This window comes from Nansenia antarctica (genome assembly GCF_963989245.1).
Source record: "Nansenia antarctica genome assembly, chromosome: 12".
In the NCBI taxonomy this organism is placed as follows: Eukaryota; Metazoa; Chordata; class Actinopteri; order Argentiniformes; family Microstomatidae; genus Nansenia; species Nansenia antarctica.
The window spans coordinates 24,043,259-24,061,238 of NC_137682.1; the positions used below are offsets into that span (position 1 = coordinate 24,043,259).

The following is a 17,980-nucleotide window of genomic DNA, read 5'->3' on the forward strand; positions in this document are numbered from 1 at the left end:
GTGAGGAGAGGAGAGGAGAGGAGAGGAGAAGAGGAGAGGAGAGGAGAGGAGAGGAGGTGAGGAGGTGAGGAGAGGAGAGGAGGTGAGGAGAGGAGAAGAGGAGGTGAGGAGAGGAGGAGAGGAGGTGAGGAGAGGAGAGGAGGAGAGAAGGAGAGAAGAGGAGGAGAGGAGGTGAGGAGAGGAGAGGAGAGGAGAGGTGAGGAGAGGAGGAGAGGAGAAGAGGAGGTGAGGAGAGGAGGAGAGGAGAGGAGGTGAGGAGAGGAGAGGAGAGGAGAGGTGAGGAGAGGAGGAGAGGAGAGGAGAAGAGGAAGTGAGGAGAGGAGGAGAAGAGGTGAGGAGAGGAGGAGAGGAGGTGAGGAGAGGAGGAGAGGAGGTGAGGAGAGGAGGTGAGGAGAGGAGGAGAAGAGGAGAGGAGGAGAGGAGGAGAAGAGGTGAGGAGAGGAAGAGAGGAGGTGAGGAGAGGAGGAGAGGAGGTGAGGAGAGGAGGTGAGGAGAGGAGGAGAAGAGGAGAGGAGGAGAGGAGGAGGTGAGGAGAGGAGGAGAGGAGGTGAGGAGAGGAGGAGAGGAGGTGAGGAGAGGAGGAGAGGAGGTGAGGAGAGGAGAAGAGGAGAGGAGGAGAGGAGGTGAGGAGAGGAGGTGAGGAGAGGAGGTGAGGAGAGGAGGAGAGGAGAGGAGGAGAGGAGAGGAGGAGGTGAGGAGAGGAGGAGAGGAGAAGAGGAGGAGAGGAGGTGAGGAGGAGAGGAGAGGAGGAGAGGAGAGGAGGAGAGGAAGAGAGGAGGTGAGGAGAGGAGGAGAGGAGAGGAGGAGAGGAGAGGAGGAGGTGAGGAGAGGAGGAGAGGAGAAGAGGAGGAGAGGAGGTGAGGAGGTGAGGAGAGGAGGAGAGGAGAGGAGGTGAGGAGGAGAGGAGAGGAGGAGAGGAGGTGAGGAGGAGAGGAGAGGAGGAGAGGAGGTGAGGTGAGGAGAGGAGAAGAGAAGAGGAGGAGAGGAGAGGAGGAGAGGAGGTGAGGTGAGGAGAGGAGAGGAGGAGAGGAGGTGAGGTGAGGAGAGGAGAAGAGAAGAGGAGGAGAGGAGGTGAGGAGAAGAGGAGGTGAGGAGAGGAGAGGAGGAGAGGGGGAGAGGAGAGGAGAGGAGAGGAGAGGAGAGGAGAGGAGAGGAGGAGAGGAGGTGAGGAGAAGAGGAGGTGAGGAGAGGAGAGGAGGAGAGGAGGAGAGGAGAGGAGGAGAGGAGAGGAGAGGAGATGAGGAGAGGAGGAGAAGAGGAGAGGAGGAGGTGAGGAGAAGAGGAGGTGAGGAGAGGAGAGGAGGAGAGGGGGAGAGGAGAGGAGAGGAGAGGAGAGGAGGAGAGGAGGTGAGGAGAAGAGGAGGTGAGGAGAGGAGAGGAGGAGAGGAGGAGAGGAGGAGAGGAGAGGAGGAGAGGAGAGGAGAGGAGATGAGGAGAGGAGGAGAAGAGGAGAGGAGGAGAGGCGGTGAGGAGAGGAGGAGAGGAGGTGAGGAGAGGAGGTGAGGAGAAGAGGAGAGGAGGAGAGGAGGTGAGGAGAGGAGGAGAGGAGGTGAGGAGAGGAGGTGAGGAGAGGAGAGGAGAGGAGGAGAGGAGGTGAGGAGAGGAGGAGAGGAGGAGGAGAGGAGAGGAGGAGAGGAGGTGAGGAGAGGAGGAGAGGAGGAGAGGAGGTGAGGAGGAGAGGAGAGGAGGAGGAGAGGATCCTCTAGACTGAGATGACTGAGAAACAGAGAAGCACCCTGCGTGTCCCACACACCCAAACGTAACCATGGCTACATTCATCCCCGCAGAGACTGAGGAAACAGGCAGGAATCCAGGATATCCTCTGCTACCCCCTGCTCTGCCTGGGCCTGCCTCTCTAACCCCAACTGGCCCTACCATGAACTAACCCCCACTGGCCCTACAGGAACTAACCCCCACTGGCCCTACAGGAACTAACCCCCACTGGCCCTACAGGAACTAACCCCCACTGGCCCTATAGGAACTAACCCCCACTGGCCCTACCAGGAACTAACCCCCACTGGCCCTATAGGAACTAACCCCCACTGGCCCTACAGGAACTAACCCCCACTGGCCCTACAGGAACTAACCCCGACTGGCCCTACAGGAACTAACCCCCACTGGCCCTACAGGAACTAACCCCCACTGGCCCTATAGGAACTAACCCCCACTGGCCCTATAGGAACTAACCCCCACTGGCCCTATAGGAACTAACCCCCACTGGCCCTATAGGAACTAACCCCCACTGGCCCTACAGGAACTAACCCCCACTGGCCCTACCAGGAACTAACCCCCACTGGCCCTATAGGAACTAACCCTCACTGGCCCTACCAGGAACTAACCCCCACTGGCCCTACAGGAACTAACCCCCACTGGCCCTACAGGAACTAACCCCCACTGGCCCTACAGGAACTAACCCCCACTGGCCCTATAGGAACTAACCCCCACTGGCCCTATAGGAACTAACCCCCACTGGCCCTACAGGGACTAACCCCCACTGGCCCTACCAGGAACTAACCCCCACTGGCCCTATAGGAACTAACCCCCACTGGCCCTATAGGAACTAACCCCCACTGGCCCTACAGGAACTAACCCCCACTGGCCCTACAGGAACTAACCCCCACTGGCCCTACAGGAACTAACCCCCACTGGCCCTACAGGAACTAACCCCCACTGGCCCTACCAGGAACTAACCCCCACTGGCCCTATAGGAACTAACCCCCACTGGCCCTATAGGAACTAACCCCCACTGGCCCTATAGGAACTAACCCCCACTGGCCCTATAGGAACTAACCCCCACTGGCCCTACCAGGAACTAACCCCCACTGGCCCTATAGGAACTAACCCCCACTGGCCCTACAGGAACTAACCCCCACTGGCCCTGCAGGAACTAACCTCCACTGGCCCTATAGGAACTAACCCCCACTGGCCCTACCAGGAACTAACCCCCACTGGCCCTACAGGACCTAACCCCCAATGGCCCTACCAGGAACTAACCCCCACTGGCCCTATAGGAACTAACCCCCACTGGCCCTATAGGAACTAACCCCCACTGGCCCTACAGGAACTAACCCCCACTGGCCCTACCAGGAACTAACCCCCACTGACCCTACAGGAACTAACCCCCACTGGCCCTACCAGGAACTAACCCCCACTGGCCCTATAGGAACTAACCCCCACTGGCCCTACCAGGAACTAACCCCCACTGGCCCTACCAGGAACTAACCCCCACTGACCCTACAGGAACTAACCCCCACTGGCCCTACAGGAACTAACCCCCACTGGCCCTACAGGAACTAACCCCCACTGGCCCTATAGGAACTAACCCCCACTGGCCCTACCAGTGACTCAACTACAGGTGGCGGGGGAAGAGGGGGAAATACAAGTAGTTGTGTTTGTTTGTCTGTTTTGTACAATAAATGGATGTCAGGTCATGTGCCCCAGAGCCTCTGTCTGATTGAACCTCTGGACTAAAATAGGAGAACACACACACACACACAGACACACACACACACACACACACACACACTCCCCATCAATATTTCAGCATCTAATTACGCCAGCAGAGGTCTGGGACAAAGGTTGCGAGCAAACCATGGTACATGAGAGTGTAAGGTTGTGTGCGTGTGTGTGTGTGTGTGTGTGTGTGTGTGTATGTGTGTGTGTGTGTGTGGTGCACATACCCACGTAACCACGCTTGCGCTCACAGGCACTCACGCACGCAGGCATGCATGCATGCACGCACGCACACACACGCACACACACAGAGGCATCTGGTTAAGATGAAAAATTAAGATGGCAAAGAAAAGTAAAGTAGATCATTTTGTAAGAGAGAGAGAGAGGCATAGAGAGAGTAACAGAGGGCAAGAACAGACCAAAGAGAGAACGTGAGAAAGGGAATAAGTCAATGACAAAAGGAGAGATCTTCTGAGACTGTGAGATAGAAGAAGAGACCTTTCAATTTGTCGCAGATCACCTGAGCATGGGCGGCTGAGAAACAGCCCGTCTGTAATTCCATCGCCTCAGCAAGAACCTTAGGGTTAGGTCAAACTTTCATTGTGTCCAGCCACTTTCACAACAGAGAGACGTGAGAATGGGATATTGCCCACAAACCCCAACGCCAATAAACACTCAAATACTAGTTTAGACTATTAAAACTAAGTCACCAAAATCAGTTGAGCCAGTTAGTGTTACTTTCTTTTTTTGGTTTAAAATTGTTACGATTAACAGGGGTCCTACAAGTTTCAACAAGTCCAATTTAAGACCTTTTAGACCTTTCTTAGACCTATTTGAATCGAATTTTAGACCTATTCACGACACCATATGACAGCTTTTTGTCATCCTCAAGGGGATGAAATTAGGGATTTCACTGCCATACAGACAAAAAAGGAAGCGAATTGGCATTTTTTGGGTTCCAGCTTGATTAATTTCCGCGTAAATAGATGTGGTCGGACTGATTTCCTTGCAGGATCTCGTTTTTAAGACCTAGCACCTAATTTTAAGACCAGCGCGGGAACCCTGGATTAAGATTTAATCTTGTCACACCTGTCCTGCACCCTTACTCAAACAGCAGGCTGGTTTTTATTACAATGCTATCTTAATCCTGACATTATGTCAACATCATCAGAATGTTATCAGAGTTCAGAAGCTGAAAAAGTAGGACTGGAGTCGGAGACAACTCACAGAGACTTTCAGCTCTAGGCAAAGTATTGTCTCTAGCTGCCTCTCTAGTATAGGCAATGTTACGACCTAGGGGTGGTAAAGATGGGAGTAAAGATGTGGATTACTGTTAATGAAATGGACTGAGTAGCTTTTTGAGAAGCCTCAACTGGTTCTTACAAACACACACACACACACACACACACACACACACACACACGCACACACACACACGCACACACACACGCACACACGCACACACCCACACACACACACACACACGCACACACACACACACACGCACACACACACACACACACACACGCACACACACACACACACACACACAATGTTTGTCAATGGTTGGTCATTAGTGTTTCTGAAAGTGAACACCCTGATACTACAGATTAGGCCCACATATAGTTAAATAAAGCATATACTGTATATATATATACGTATATGTATATATCTATATCTATACATAATATAATAGACACTGCTCTCTTGTTATTTCAACTCCTGTGTGTCCTGTAACACTGAGAAAAGTCATGTTGTGTAAGAAGGGACTCAGACACCAACACCACATCAAATAGTCATACTAAATGTGTCTTACATTTCACATCATATTCAACAGGTCATAGCAGACGGTCGCTTGCTAATAAAACACATGCGTATTATATTCAAAAGATGAACGGGAGCTGCTAGCTAGTAACCTTCTTAACAGAACACACCAGGGCAAGTTAGGTGAAGACAAAAAGGAAATCTAGTGTATTCATCAAGTGCAGACATTCTCAGAGAGTATACCAACAAACGCCCGTCTTCCCCCCCTCCAGTGCTCAAGGAACAGAAGAGCACGTCAACTGGACACACAGATACACACACACACACACACACACACACACACACACACACACACCTAGCAGCAGTAAGAAGCTTTAAGACGCAAAGCCGCCCGTGCCTCCACAAGCCTTCTGACTGCCTAAGAGTTCTTACCTTGGGAATCCCAGATTCTCTTGGTTCTCTTGGTTCTCTCTTCTTCCAGACATGTCCAGGTTGAGGACCCGAGGCCCAGGTAAGTTCCACAGAGGAGGCAGGCGGAGGAGGGCTGAGCTGTGGGTGTTCCAGACACCTGTGTGCTGCTACTGCACAGTGAAGCTCTCAGGAGTGACTCCCTCCCTCCCTCTCACTCCCTGTGGAGGTATTACGTGTGACACAGCCACCCGGCTCATTCAATGTCACTGATCTCTATTACACAGAGAGAGAGAGAGGGAGGGGGGGGGGAGAGAGAGAGAGGGAGGAGGGGGGGAGAGAGGGAGGGAGGAGGGGGAGAGAAAGAGAGAGAGGGAGGGGGGGAGAGAGAGAGAGAGAGGGAGGGAGGGGGGAGAGAGAGGGGGGGGGAGGGGGGGAGAGAGAGAGGAGGGGAGAGAAAGAGAGAGAGGGAGGGGGGGAGAGAGAGAGAGGGAGGGAGGGGGGAGAGAGAGAGAGAGAGGGAGGGGGGGAGAGAGAGAGAGAAAGAGAGAGAGGGGGAGAGAGAGAGGGGGGGGGGAGAGAGAGAGAGAGAAAGAGAGAGAGGGAGAGAGAGAGAGAGAGAGCAGAAAGGTGGGGGGGCAGAGGGAGAGAAAACTCAGTTGGGGGCAATGAGGCACAACATAGCGAAGCCCCAACACGCAATTAGACACAAGGACACACACTCACACGCACACGCACGCGCACACACACACACACACACACACACACACACACACACACACACACACACACACCCACCATGCACACAGACATATTATTATTCAACATGCATACAGATACACACAATCACATGGTCCGAGATATTCCTCTTTACGCACACCAACAAACCTTCACAAACTTCACTGAAGCACAGACACATTCATCAGACACACAGACACATTCATCTGTATAGAGCCTATTCCTCAGTGGTAATGGCATTGCTGTAGTAAAGGTCATAGTTGCCGTTAAGACTGAGACAGATTGGTCTGTGGTCCTCACACCTCACTGGCTAACAGCACAACAGACTGACCACTCAGAGAACCATGAGTCCACTGAGGCTACTACAGACTGGCACCACACTGACACACAGTGTACACACCTGTCATGCTTGTGCGCTTGTGCTATGTATGTCATTATGTCAAAATGTCTGTGTACCGCCTAACATGTCTTACCTGTACAGTCTGCGCTGCTTGCTTTTAGTCTGCTTACCGTGCTTATATGTACCCTCTTTTTAACCACCTATGATTGATGTATGCTCTTTTAACCCCCTATGTTATGCCCTTAAGCTAAATGCTTGTCCTCTCTACTTTTTTGTGCCTAGGTCTACTTATATTTTATCTTTAAAAATGTACTTTTTTCCTCCAGGGAGCCGTATACAACATCATGGCATAGGGACTGCGGATGTAAACTCTGGCGTATTTACAATTTATTTTTGTTTTATTAATATGCACTGTCCCTTGAATAAATAAACGAATCAGAATCAGAATCTGACAGGAGCGTGGAGGACATCGGATAGACAGACAGAGACATCAGACACATTATGTTTCAGCCATTTTTTTTAATATAGTAAACATTAGCACTGAAACCAGGATTTATAGAAAACGGAACAATCACAAGTATAAAACGATTGAAAATAATACTTTCATAAAAAGCATCTTCAGTCGCCATGCGAGTATATTTGCCACATTTGAGACATGTTCACCTGATATAGGATATTAAAGAGTTTGAAGGTTAAGAGGAATCCTTTTTTCCCTCATCAACCATGATTTAATCAAAATCATGAAAGGAGAATGATACTCTCTTCTACCAGATATGCTGGAAACACAGTACTGGCAACACGGTACTGGAAACATGGTACTGGCAACACGGTACTGAAAGCCTAGTGCAGAGACTGCATTCATAACCAGGAAGGTTTATGATTGGAAGTGGTCAGGCTCACTATGTGGTCAGGTAAACTAAGCATAACTGATATATAACTGAATATGATACAGTGCATTCAGAAAGTATTCAGACCGCTTCACTTTTTCCACATTTTAATTTAATCCACAACATTGTTGTTGTGTTATAGACTCAATTTGAAATGGAATTTGCCATAAATCCACACACAATACCCCTATGACACTCTTAAAATTAGCATTCGAAGTCGCTCCCGCAGCAAATACCCGTCGGATGCTCCGCTTGAAAAGGGTGGTTTCGCTTCGGTTAGAAACGACGCATCCATCACTTTGCTTCGCTTCGCTTTTGGTGAGAACGCTGCTCGAGGCAGTACATAGGAAAACAACAGCGCACGCGTGTTGATCTGGATAAGAGCGGGACGAACGGGCAATTTTATTTTTTTCTGACCAATCAACTACCACGTCTGTTGCTTCGATTGCGTATGTTACTTTGTTTACATGAAGGGCTGTGAGAACGCAAATCAGAGAAATAATTTATGCAACAATGTTGCGAACTCATCCACTTGCTCCAGGTCTCGATTCGGACTTTCATGTGAGAACATGACCTAAGTCTCCCCAGGCCTCAGAGTCACATTCCTGAGCAGTTTTGTTCTTCTCCATTTGCTCAATTAATAATGACAACCTGATCCACACAGTGTGTAATTGATTCTATGCAAATCAGAGACCCTATAAAAACTAAAGCCCGGTACACACATAAAGATAATCTGGCCGATTTTCCCCCTTCCGACCAAGGACAGCAAACGGCTCTAAAGATGGCTCTAAAGATTATCCTACAAGATTATCCTGTGGTGTGAGGTGTGTTAAGAGTCCATTTCTCCCAACAATCCGCTCGGAAAATGGTCGGGTACCAAAATACCTCATGTGTGTGGGCAACATTTACTGAAATCTTTTTTTAAAAAAAGTGGTTTCGCTTTGTCATTCTGGGGTATTGTGTGTGGATTGAGAGCAAATTATTTTGATTTTAATCCATTTTAAATTGAGGCTATACTACAACAAAATGTGGAAAAGGTGAAGGCGTCTGAATACTTTTTGAATGCATAAACTACTGTGTTTACTACAGTGTTTACATGGCAGGTGATTAACTCTGATTAATTTTGGTCATACTGTACTGAGAGAGAGAGGGAGAGAGAGAGAGAGAGAGAGAGAGAGAGAGAGAGAGAGAGAGAGAGAGAGAGAGAGAGAGAGAGAGAGAGAGAGAGAGAGGAATGAGTGCTGCAGTTCTGGTCTGAAACTTAAGAGTAATCTGTTCTCCTCAGGTGAATGGAGACACTTTGTGAGTTTGTGCCAGAGAGTGAAGACTGGCCCATACTGTAGGTACAGTAAACCTTCTCTCTGTAACCTACTGGACAACCTCACATTACTCACATTTTTTACGCTTTCCGATTCTGACACTCGCAGATTCTGACTTGCATACACTCAAGACACTCTTATACATATGGAGCATGTGAAAACAGGACTGAAATACATTTCACAAACTAAAATGACCACCAAAGTAAGAAATATAGCATGTAGAAAACAGCAAACACGAAGACTGAATGAAATGTAAAACAAACATGACATAAATGTCAATGGGATAAAAAAACATACTATACATACTATAGTGATGTAGCTGCTGTATGTTGTGGAGCAGACCTACAATACACACTGTAATATATATGTATATATAATATATATAATATATAATATATAATATAATATACTATATAAACATATATATATATATATATATTACAGTGTGTATTGGAACAGACCTATATATTACAGTATGTATTATAGCTCTGTTCCATCACATCAATGTGTTATGTGTATACAAAACTCAGATACATTTTTTGTAAACCAAACACAGCTGTAAACTAGACATGATCTGAACCAGGCTGGGTACTCTGATCCTGAGGTACAGTCAAGCACTATTAACCTTACTACCTGTATATCTTCTGCCCCACTGTGGTCAAGGCTGGTATTACACCACATACACTGACCTGCCAGATACTCTGTGATATCATAATAATAATCATAATAATCATAATAATAATAATAATAATAATACATGAAAATACATTAGACTCATATAGCGCTTTTCTAGACACTCAAAGACGCTTTACAAACTGAAAAGATCGAGTAGTAATAATAAAAATAAACCAAAAAAATAAATAAATAAAAGAAAGTATAGGGGCCTGATTAAGGTAGTGCTGCTTAGTTATATTGTGCCAAATTATAGTTGGCACATTGTAACTGATCATGACAACAACTCTAAATAGTGGGTCAATTAACTGAATCACATACTTCTTATGTCCAATTTGGCAAAACAATAACAATACCCAGCAAAACCCTTTACGCTGCCATATTGATAACATGCTACATAGATGTCATAAACATGGATGTATTTTTTCCACGAACGTGCGGTGATAGAGAGACCTTTTTATACATTATACTACATACAATCACATTCTCTAGCATTGCTACCAGTCTGAATCTCCCCTCTACTATTGGACAGAGGGGGGTATGGCATCGTCCAATCCTAGCACTGGAAAGGGAGCAGAGGGGAAGACAGAGGTGTCAGAGGTGAGGGTTGAGGCGGTCACTAAGGGAGAGAAATACCCCTGTCTGGTCCCAAACATGACACAACTTTCCTCATAGCCCTTACAGAGATAGTGTGTGTCTGCCCCGGCCCCATGTCACTTCCTGGTTCCTACCCCATAATCTGTTGACTAACATATACAGTACCTGTAAGACAGGATGGGGGTAGAAGCAACATGGTGGAAAACTCCATTAGAAGTGGGTTAGCTAAGCTATTGATACATTGCTGAAACCCACCCAATCCTTTCATATTGACAGAAGTGCCCTGGGGGTAGGGGGCAGCACTCGAGTTGAGGGGGGATGGCATCCCCCCTTAAATAAAAACAGTCAAAATCATCCCCCTTCTAAAACTGCCATCCCCCCTTTCCATCCCTTATGTCATTTTATCAATGAACGTGGTATTACTGCTATTTCAACATTTAGTTTTGAGCATATTGAGTAAAATACTGTGGGCGAGGGAGGGGGCACGCACACATGCAATGACATTTTCACCAAGTCACTGACACTGAAGTCACTGACACTGTGGGGATGCTAAAATTGTCCATATGATCAAATCCACCATCCCCCCCTGATTTTCTTTTACAACTTGAGTGCTGGGTGGGGGATGAAGATTTTGCGATAGGGCACTTATTATAGATTCGTGGACATTGTAAAGGTCAGGTGACTGATGGGTATGGTTACAACCAAACTGTCCCGTCTCAGTCAGACCTGGGAGAGGTTCGCAGGGACGATGGGCGGACAGTTGTCAAGATAAAAGACATGAAGAAGCGGCTAAAATAGGAGCGTAGGATGTTCGTTGGTTGTTCTAAACATGGGGTCGTCACGACCGATGTCGTTCAGATGTTAGTGAGCGTGTTGCTGGTCAACATGGAGATGGTGAGAGTGCCCGGGAGGTCGTTGTCCTGGCGATTGCCCTTATCCCTCAGATGCAGCGTGTGCTGCTCTTGGAGGTCGCTAGGGTCAGCCATCAAGGTCACCTGACCCATGAAGGAATCCATCAACAAGTTCCTGTTATAGACCTGATAGAGGGAGGGATAGAAGAAGGGATAGAGGGAGGGATAGAGGAAGGGATAGAGGAAGGGATAGGGTGAGTTCAGGCAATACATTATTTTATATATGACACACACACTCACACACACACACACACACACACACACACACACAGATATACAGTAAACACACCTCTATGCAGATGCCCTGTTTTGCTTTCTTCCTGTAGAACAGTCCCTTGGTGTCGAAGGCGGGGCTGCGGGTGTCTTTGTGGACTGGAGAACGCACCTTCTTCCCCTCACACCTGATGATCACATACGGGTCTGACGCTGGAAAACAAACACACACACACACACACACTGTCAAATCCGAGTGTATCAGTAGTGGGGCATGCCCCCACAATTCCCCCAGAAGTAAGAGAAGAGAGGAGGTCCTGTCAGAGAGAGTAGCAGCAGTTGTTAGCCACTTGTAGCGTTGTTAGTCACTTGTAGCGTTGTTAGCCACTTGTAGCGTTGTTAGCCACTTGTAGCGTTGTTAGCGTACCTCCGTCAGAGTCCTGTCCTGCCAGCCCCTCTGCCCTTATCACATGGATCTGGGTGACCAGGTGGGGGTAGCCACACAGGCCTGACCAACATGTCTGCGGAGGCTCATCCACTGTCAGCTCCCTGTAGGAGAACACCACAGTTTGGGTCAGAATGTGTGTGTGTGTGTTCACCCAAGAAAAATCTGGCAACACTGGCCGTGTGTTACCTACAATAGAGTAGGTATGATTTAGGGGGTATTTAGTATATAAGGATAATGTTGTTTATTCAGAGTTTATTTCGATTGTTTGTTTATTGCCCTGATCACCGCATTAAGAAGTCACATGGTTATGGGCGGCGATATCGTAAGGTCATTTAGCGCCTGCGCACCTTGCATTGCGGTAGTGCAGAGAGAGGGGAGCGATGGGTCGCTGTATTTTAGTTGACGTCATTATACGAAGAGATATACGCATTGTTATTATTTTCTTGCTTTTGATCGCTTATGAAGTATTTCTTGTATGTCACCTAGTTCGATTGTCATATTCAATAAATGCTATAAAATATGCTTTTTCTTTTTTTCTTTTTTTTCTGAGTGGGGCAGTCCCACTCATATTTTTCATTTTTATTGACAGTTACAGTGAAGATTTAGACAGGAAGGATGAGTGAGAGAGAGAGGAGGGATGACATGCAGGATATGTCCCCGGCCGGAATCGAAACCGGGACACTGCGGTTACATGGTCAGCTCTTAACCCGCTACGCCACCTAAGCGCCCCGAAACATACTTTTTGCATCCCAGCAAATTGTTTGGCGCGTCATACAGCTACTCTCATGACCCTCCTCGTGTCTCTCAAGCGACTATCACTTTTTTGGTTCCATCTAGTGGCTACAAGTAAGAGCAGGGTTCCCACACCTTCTGAAACATCCAATTCAAGCACCTTTCAAGGCCTTTCAAGACTCAATTCCCTCAAATTCAAGGATCCGACACGGCATAGCTTGAGACATACCTAGATGAGAATGTATATAATAGGAACTCTCCGCTCACAGACAACAATTAAAAAGAGAGGCTTGAATGTGTGAACACTAGATGGTCTCTTGCCTTCTCTACCACAGCACAGCAAAACAATGTATTGTGAAATATGTGTAAAGTGAAACAATACAGAGACTAATTCACTAGTTGACGAGCTAAGTAAAAAAAGTATTTTCTGAGAGAGAGAGAGAGAGAGAGAGAGAGAGAGAGAGGAATTCAAGCACTTTCAATGACCAGTGTCTATTTTCAAAAACTTTTAAGACCTTGACTTTTTTTTTCTCAAATTCACAAACTTTCAAGGATTTCAAGGACCCGTGGGAACCCTGTGAGAGGAACCCTGTGAGAGGAACCCTTACTTGCAGTCTGCAGGGATGTCGGTGAAGATGCGGAGCAGGAAGTCTCCCTCCAGGCTGGGGTCGAAGGTGGTGGGGATGATGACATAGCGACCCTCTTTCAGGTCGCTACGTAGGAACACGCACCGCGAGTTTATATACACGCTCCCGCCCACCTTCTGCTGGGTCACGTGCATACGGTACGTCCTGTTCAGCTCTACCTAAAAAACACACACGGTTGTTTTAATCTGCGGCACGCACACAAGCGCACACACATTATGATGTATGTATGTATACAATGTTGACAATGGACCAATCGCTAAGCCACGCCCCCTTTGAAAACTCCGACAAACAAACAACGCTTCGCTGACAGTGATTGACTGACCGACCGTGACTGAATGACATTCAATGACTTACAATGGCGGGAGTTGGCAAATTTCTGATTTCTGATTTACCACAGCAAGTAATAAGACATGTTTTTTAAAGACATGAATATTTAGTCTAGACCAGGGGTCTTCAACCTTTTTCAACCCAAGGACCCCTTGGACGAGAGACAAACAGAACAGGGACCCCCACATGTAATATATATTTTTAAATGTCTCACATTTTAAAGCCTATAATAACTTTTATATTTACTTCATTCACCTTTTCTTTCACCGTATTAACCTATTTATATACTGGGTTATTAGCCTATATGTGTTTATGATTGATAAAACGTTCATGCATAATTATGATTGGTTATTATTATTGTTGTTGTTGTTGTTGTTGTTGTTGTTGATGAGGCTTATATTTTCTATTATTATTATTTTTCAACAATGAAACTTTTAGCTTCAGGAAGCCAGGTATGCCTACCTCAGTGAGATGACTGGCCCTGGTTGGTGGTACACAGCTTGTCTATTCTGGGGGAGATGGAGGTTGTCAGGCAGAGCATCATGTCATCCTCAGACTGCTGTCTGGAACGGTATTTGCTCTTCAGGTAGGTGAGGGAGGAGAATCCACTTTCACAAAGATAAGTTGTTGCAAAAGGCAAGAGGCTCATCGATAACTGGGTGAGAGGCTGTGACTCGTACACATTCTTGTGTGTACTGTCTGTGGTTAGGTCGATCAGCTGATCTTCCTCAGCGGCTGTCAGGTTTAGGCGTCGGATGCATTGTCTTTGCATGGAAACCGTATCCATGTCTTGTGCTTTCTCCAAGACTCAGTCTCAGAAAAGTACTTCTCAAATTGACTTTCGAGAGCCTCCAAGTGATCAACAATTGCGTATTTCACGTCAGGCGAGGGCACAGCGGAATCCGCGGAAATGCATTGAAATGCGCAGCCAGCTCCGCGCGGTAGCAGAATCTCGTGGATAGCTGTATGTAATTCAAAGACGCGCGCCAATACTGATCCACGGGAAAGCCATCTGACCTCGGAATGGTAAAGGAGCGCGTTATAGCGGCGCATAGAGAAGCAAAGAGGCGGGTTTGTTATTATCAAACTAACTAAATTAGTAACGTTATGCTAGTTATTAATTAACGTTAATTTTGCAATGAAGACCGAACTGCAGCGTTTTAGCCAACACCTAGCTTACAGTTTTTTTTTGTTTTTTTTTCAGCTGACGTTATGTGAGACTCTAGAATCATGGGCATCATTTATTTTGTAAATAGTTTTTGTCAAAGGTAGCTTATTATTGCCTATTAATGCTTGTACTTTACTCAATATCATTTTTGTTATATTTTTTAATTCTCACTGATTATTTTGGTGAAAAATGTCAATTATTATGACAAAAATTGGCGGACCCCCTGCAGTACCTCTGCGGACCCCCTAGGGGTCGCGGACCCCCGGTTGAAGACCACTGTGTTACGGTCTCCTCCCTCCACTGCTGTCTTGTTCTGATTGTGTTGCAGGATGGCAGTGGGGAGAGGAGGCCTGATTGGCTGATGTAGCACACCTGTGCCTATTTAGGTTGTGCATTGGGGATCAGTCTCTCTCTCTCTCTCTCTCTCTCTCCATACAGGTTATCCTTTTTGTTACTCCTTTGTTAGTGGCAACGTTTTGTTCCTTTGTTTACACCTTACAACATTCCACATTACAGATCACTCACCCACACCCTACACAACTGATGAACTGACTATCACATTCCATTTCTCAATTACTTATTTTCTTTAGTTATTAATAATATAATCATTTACCTTTACCCTCGACTTGTCTCCCTATTTTGTCACTTTCTCTGAGCCGGGTTAGTGACAAATGGGGGCTCGGCCGTCGGATTTAGTTGTTGTAGGACCTTTTGTTGTAGTTTGGTTAGCGCTCTTTGTTTCACTGTTTGATAGGTTCAGTGATTTGGGTTGGTTGATTTTTGGTTGGTTCTTTGTTAAATTGGTTAGTTCGTTGGTTCGTTGTTCTTTGGTAGGTTCTTTGTTAAGCGCTAAAACATTTGGGAGATAAGTTGGGTATTGTTTTGTTGATGCTGTGGCATCTTAGTTACCTTTCTGTTGTGATTTGTGCCAACAGTTATTTGTGTTTGTTTGTGTGCTGGGGGAGAGAGAGGACTACTGTTTGTCTCCAGACACTTGCCCAGGCTAGAGACGCCATTTGCTCTACTATCTGTTGGGACACCTAGGTAGGAGTGTGGTTGTTCCTTGTGCAGTGGTGAGAGATTTAGGAGCTGATGCCTTCTACCCCATGTTAGGCATAGCGGCGTATTTCCTTTGGGGAGTGCGTTGGGCTTTTTTAAATTTTATTATTATTTTGGTGTGGTAACCGTGGCTAGAGCAGTGGTCTCGGGGGCATCGCCGTAGCACGGGGGAGTGCGCCAGCGTGCTGGTTACTTGTTCCGTGTTAGCGATATTGAGTGCGTAATTACCCACCACGAAGCCACACGAAGACTACGAAGACTAGGGTTGAGCTATCTAGGTTTTGGGGAAGCTCCGTTGAATATCTCCATTGCTGCGCTCGGTGCGACTGCGACTGCTACTGTTTTGTGTGCTTCAACAGGTGGGGAGGCATTTGTTGTTATAGTAGTTACGTGCACATTAATCATGGCTTCTATTGTCGAAGGGTTCATGCAGAAACCATCAGTGGAGTTGTTAGAGATGTAGTAAGGACCAACTTTTGAAAATCGCGGATCTCCATAAGATTGAAATAAGTAAAACTGTTAGCCGTCTCAAGGAGACTTTAAGAACGGTTGTGATGGACAATCTGATTCAAGCTGGTATTCTGGAGGAATCTCTAACCCTTACGCCTGTCCCAACTCCCGTGAGTAGTCATTTGACTTTTGACCAACAGAAGGAGTTGTTGTTGTTGCAAAACCATGATAAAACTGTTCAATTGGAGATTGAAAAAATGCGTCAGGATACAGAACGTGCTAAATTAGAATTTAAATACGAGCATCTTAAGTTAATTAAAGAGGGTAAAGAGGTCGGGGGGTTTTCTCTCTATGATTCCGACCCCGCTAGGGAACGTGTGGGTCCCCATTTTGATATTTCTACTAACCTAAAGCTTGTGCCTAAGTTCAATGAGCGAGACCTTGACTCGTTTTTTTTACTATTTGAGCGAGTGGCTGAGTTAAGACATTGGTCTGATTCAGACTGCATCTTGCTCCTACAGAGCGTGATTACGGGTGGAGCCCAGGAGGCCTACTCTGCTCTAAGTAGGACTGACTGTAGGGACTATTCCTTAGTTAAAGCTGCAATCTTGCGTGCTTATCAATTGGTTCCGGAAGCGTACCGCCAACGTTTTAGAACTGCAAAGCGGCGTAACGAGCAATCTCATGTGGATTTTGTCCGTGAGTTGACGTTACAGTTTGATCGGTGGTGCTCTGCCTCATCTGTTACCAGCTATGAGGAGTTGTGTCAGTTAATTGTGTTAGAGCAGTTCAGAGATTCTGTTCCGGAGCACCTTGCTGTATATCTTGGTGAACGCGAGGTGTGTACAGCTTCTGAGGCAGCAGTGTTAGCTGATAACTTTGTTTTGACGCACAACGGCAGGTTGGGGGAGCTACGTGCTCGTGACTGGGACCGCAGTGAGAGGCGGAGCTCATCTGGGTTTCGTCCTGTTAGTTTTGAGGCGAGGAATGAGACCCCGTCCTTTAAATTTGATAGAGGCTCACAAGGAAGAGGAGCCTGTCGCTACTGCCGGGGGGGAGGTCACTGGAAGAATGAGTGTCCTGTCCTTCAGGACAAAACCAGGTATTTTTCTGGTCCTGAGGTAAAAACGGTTGGGCTAGCAGTTACTGAAGATGCTTGGTCTACCCCCAGTTTGTCTTGTGTGCAGCCAGATGAGAAATCTCTGGTTGTTTCAAATTATGCACATTTCATTACGAATGGTTTTGTGTCTATCCTTGGGAGTGGGGAAAAGGTTCCAGTTAGGATATTGCGTGACACTGGTGCGTCTGAATCTTTTGTCCTGAAATCTGCCCTGCCATTTTCCCAGCTATCTGATACAGGTGACAGTGTCTTGATTAGGGGAATTGGACTTAACACTTTGTCGGTCCCATTGCATAAGATTGACCTCTTTTCAGACCTGGTACAGGGTGAAGTTGTTGTGGGGGTGCGGCCGTGCCTGCCTGTAAAAGGTGTGGAGGTTATTTTGGGGAATAATTTAGCGGGCGGACGCGTCTGGGGTGACTTATCCCCACCGTTGGTTGTGAAACAGTGTTTCCCTGAGGTGTTTCCATCCTGTGCTGTGACACGTGCGCTGAGCCGTGCAAGTGCTGTTCCTACACCTGACCCTGTGGCTGGGGTTACAAGCAAGGCGTGTGACCTTTCAAAATGTCCTAGTGTAGTTACTCGAGATGACCTGGTGACGAAGCAGAGAGCTGACCCGGTTCTTAAAGTTCTATTTGAACAGCTTCTTACTGATGACGAGGTTGTTGCGGGTTACTACCTGCAGGATCAGCTGTTGGTGAGGAAGGGGGTTCCTCAAGGAGATTGT

At 47.0% G+C, this 17,980-nt stretch overlaps 1 protein-coding gene across 1 annotated transcript in view; it reads right to left on the reverse strand.

The window, feature by feature from the left end:
• Positions 1-10,823: 10,823 nt before the first annotated feature.
• The window catches only part of capn5a (calpain 5a), a 41,700-nt gene continuing 34,543 nt past the window's right edge, over positions 10,824-17,980 (reverse strand). The window contains exons 10-13 of the mRNA XM_080542790.1: positions 13,091-13,287; positions 11,730-11,851; positions 11,379-11,515; positions 10,824-11,215 (exon numbers count right to left, since the gene is read on the reverse strand). Coding sequence (XP_080398916.1) covers positions 11,033-11,215; positions 11,379-11,515; positions 11,730-11,851; positions 13,091-13,287 — 639 coding nt within the window. The 3' untranslated portion in view covers positions 10,824-11,032. The remainder of the gene's footprint in view (positions 11,216-11,378; positions 11,516-11,729; positions 11,852-13,090; positions 13,288-17,980) is intronic.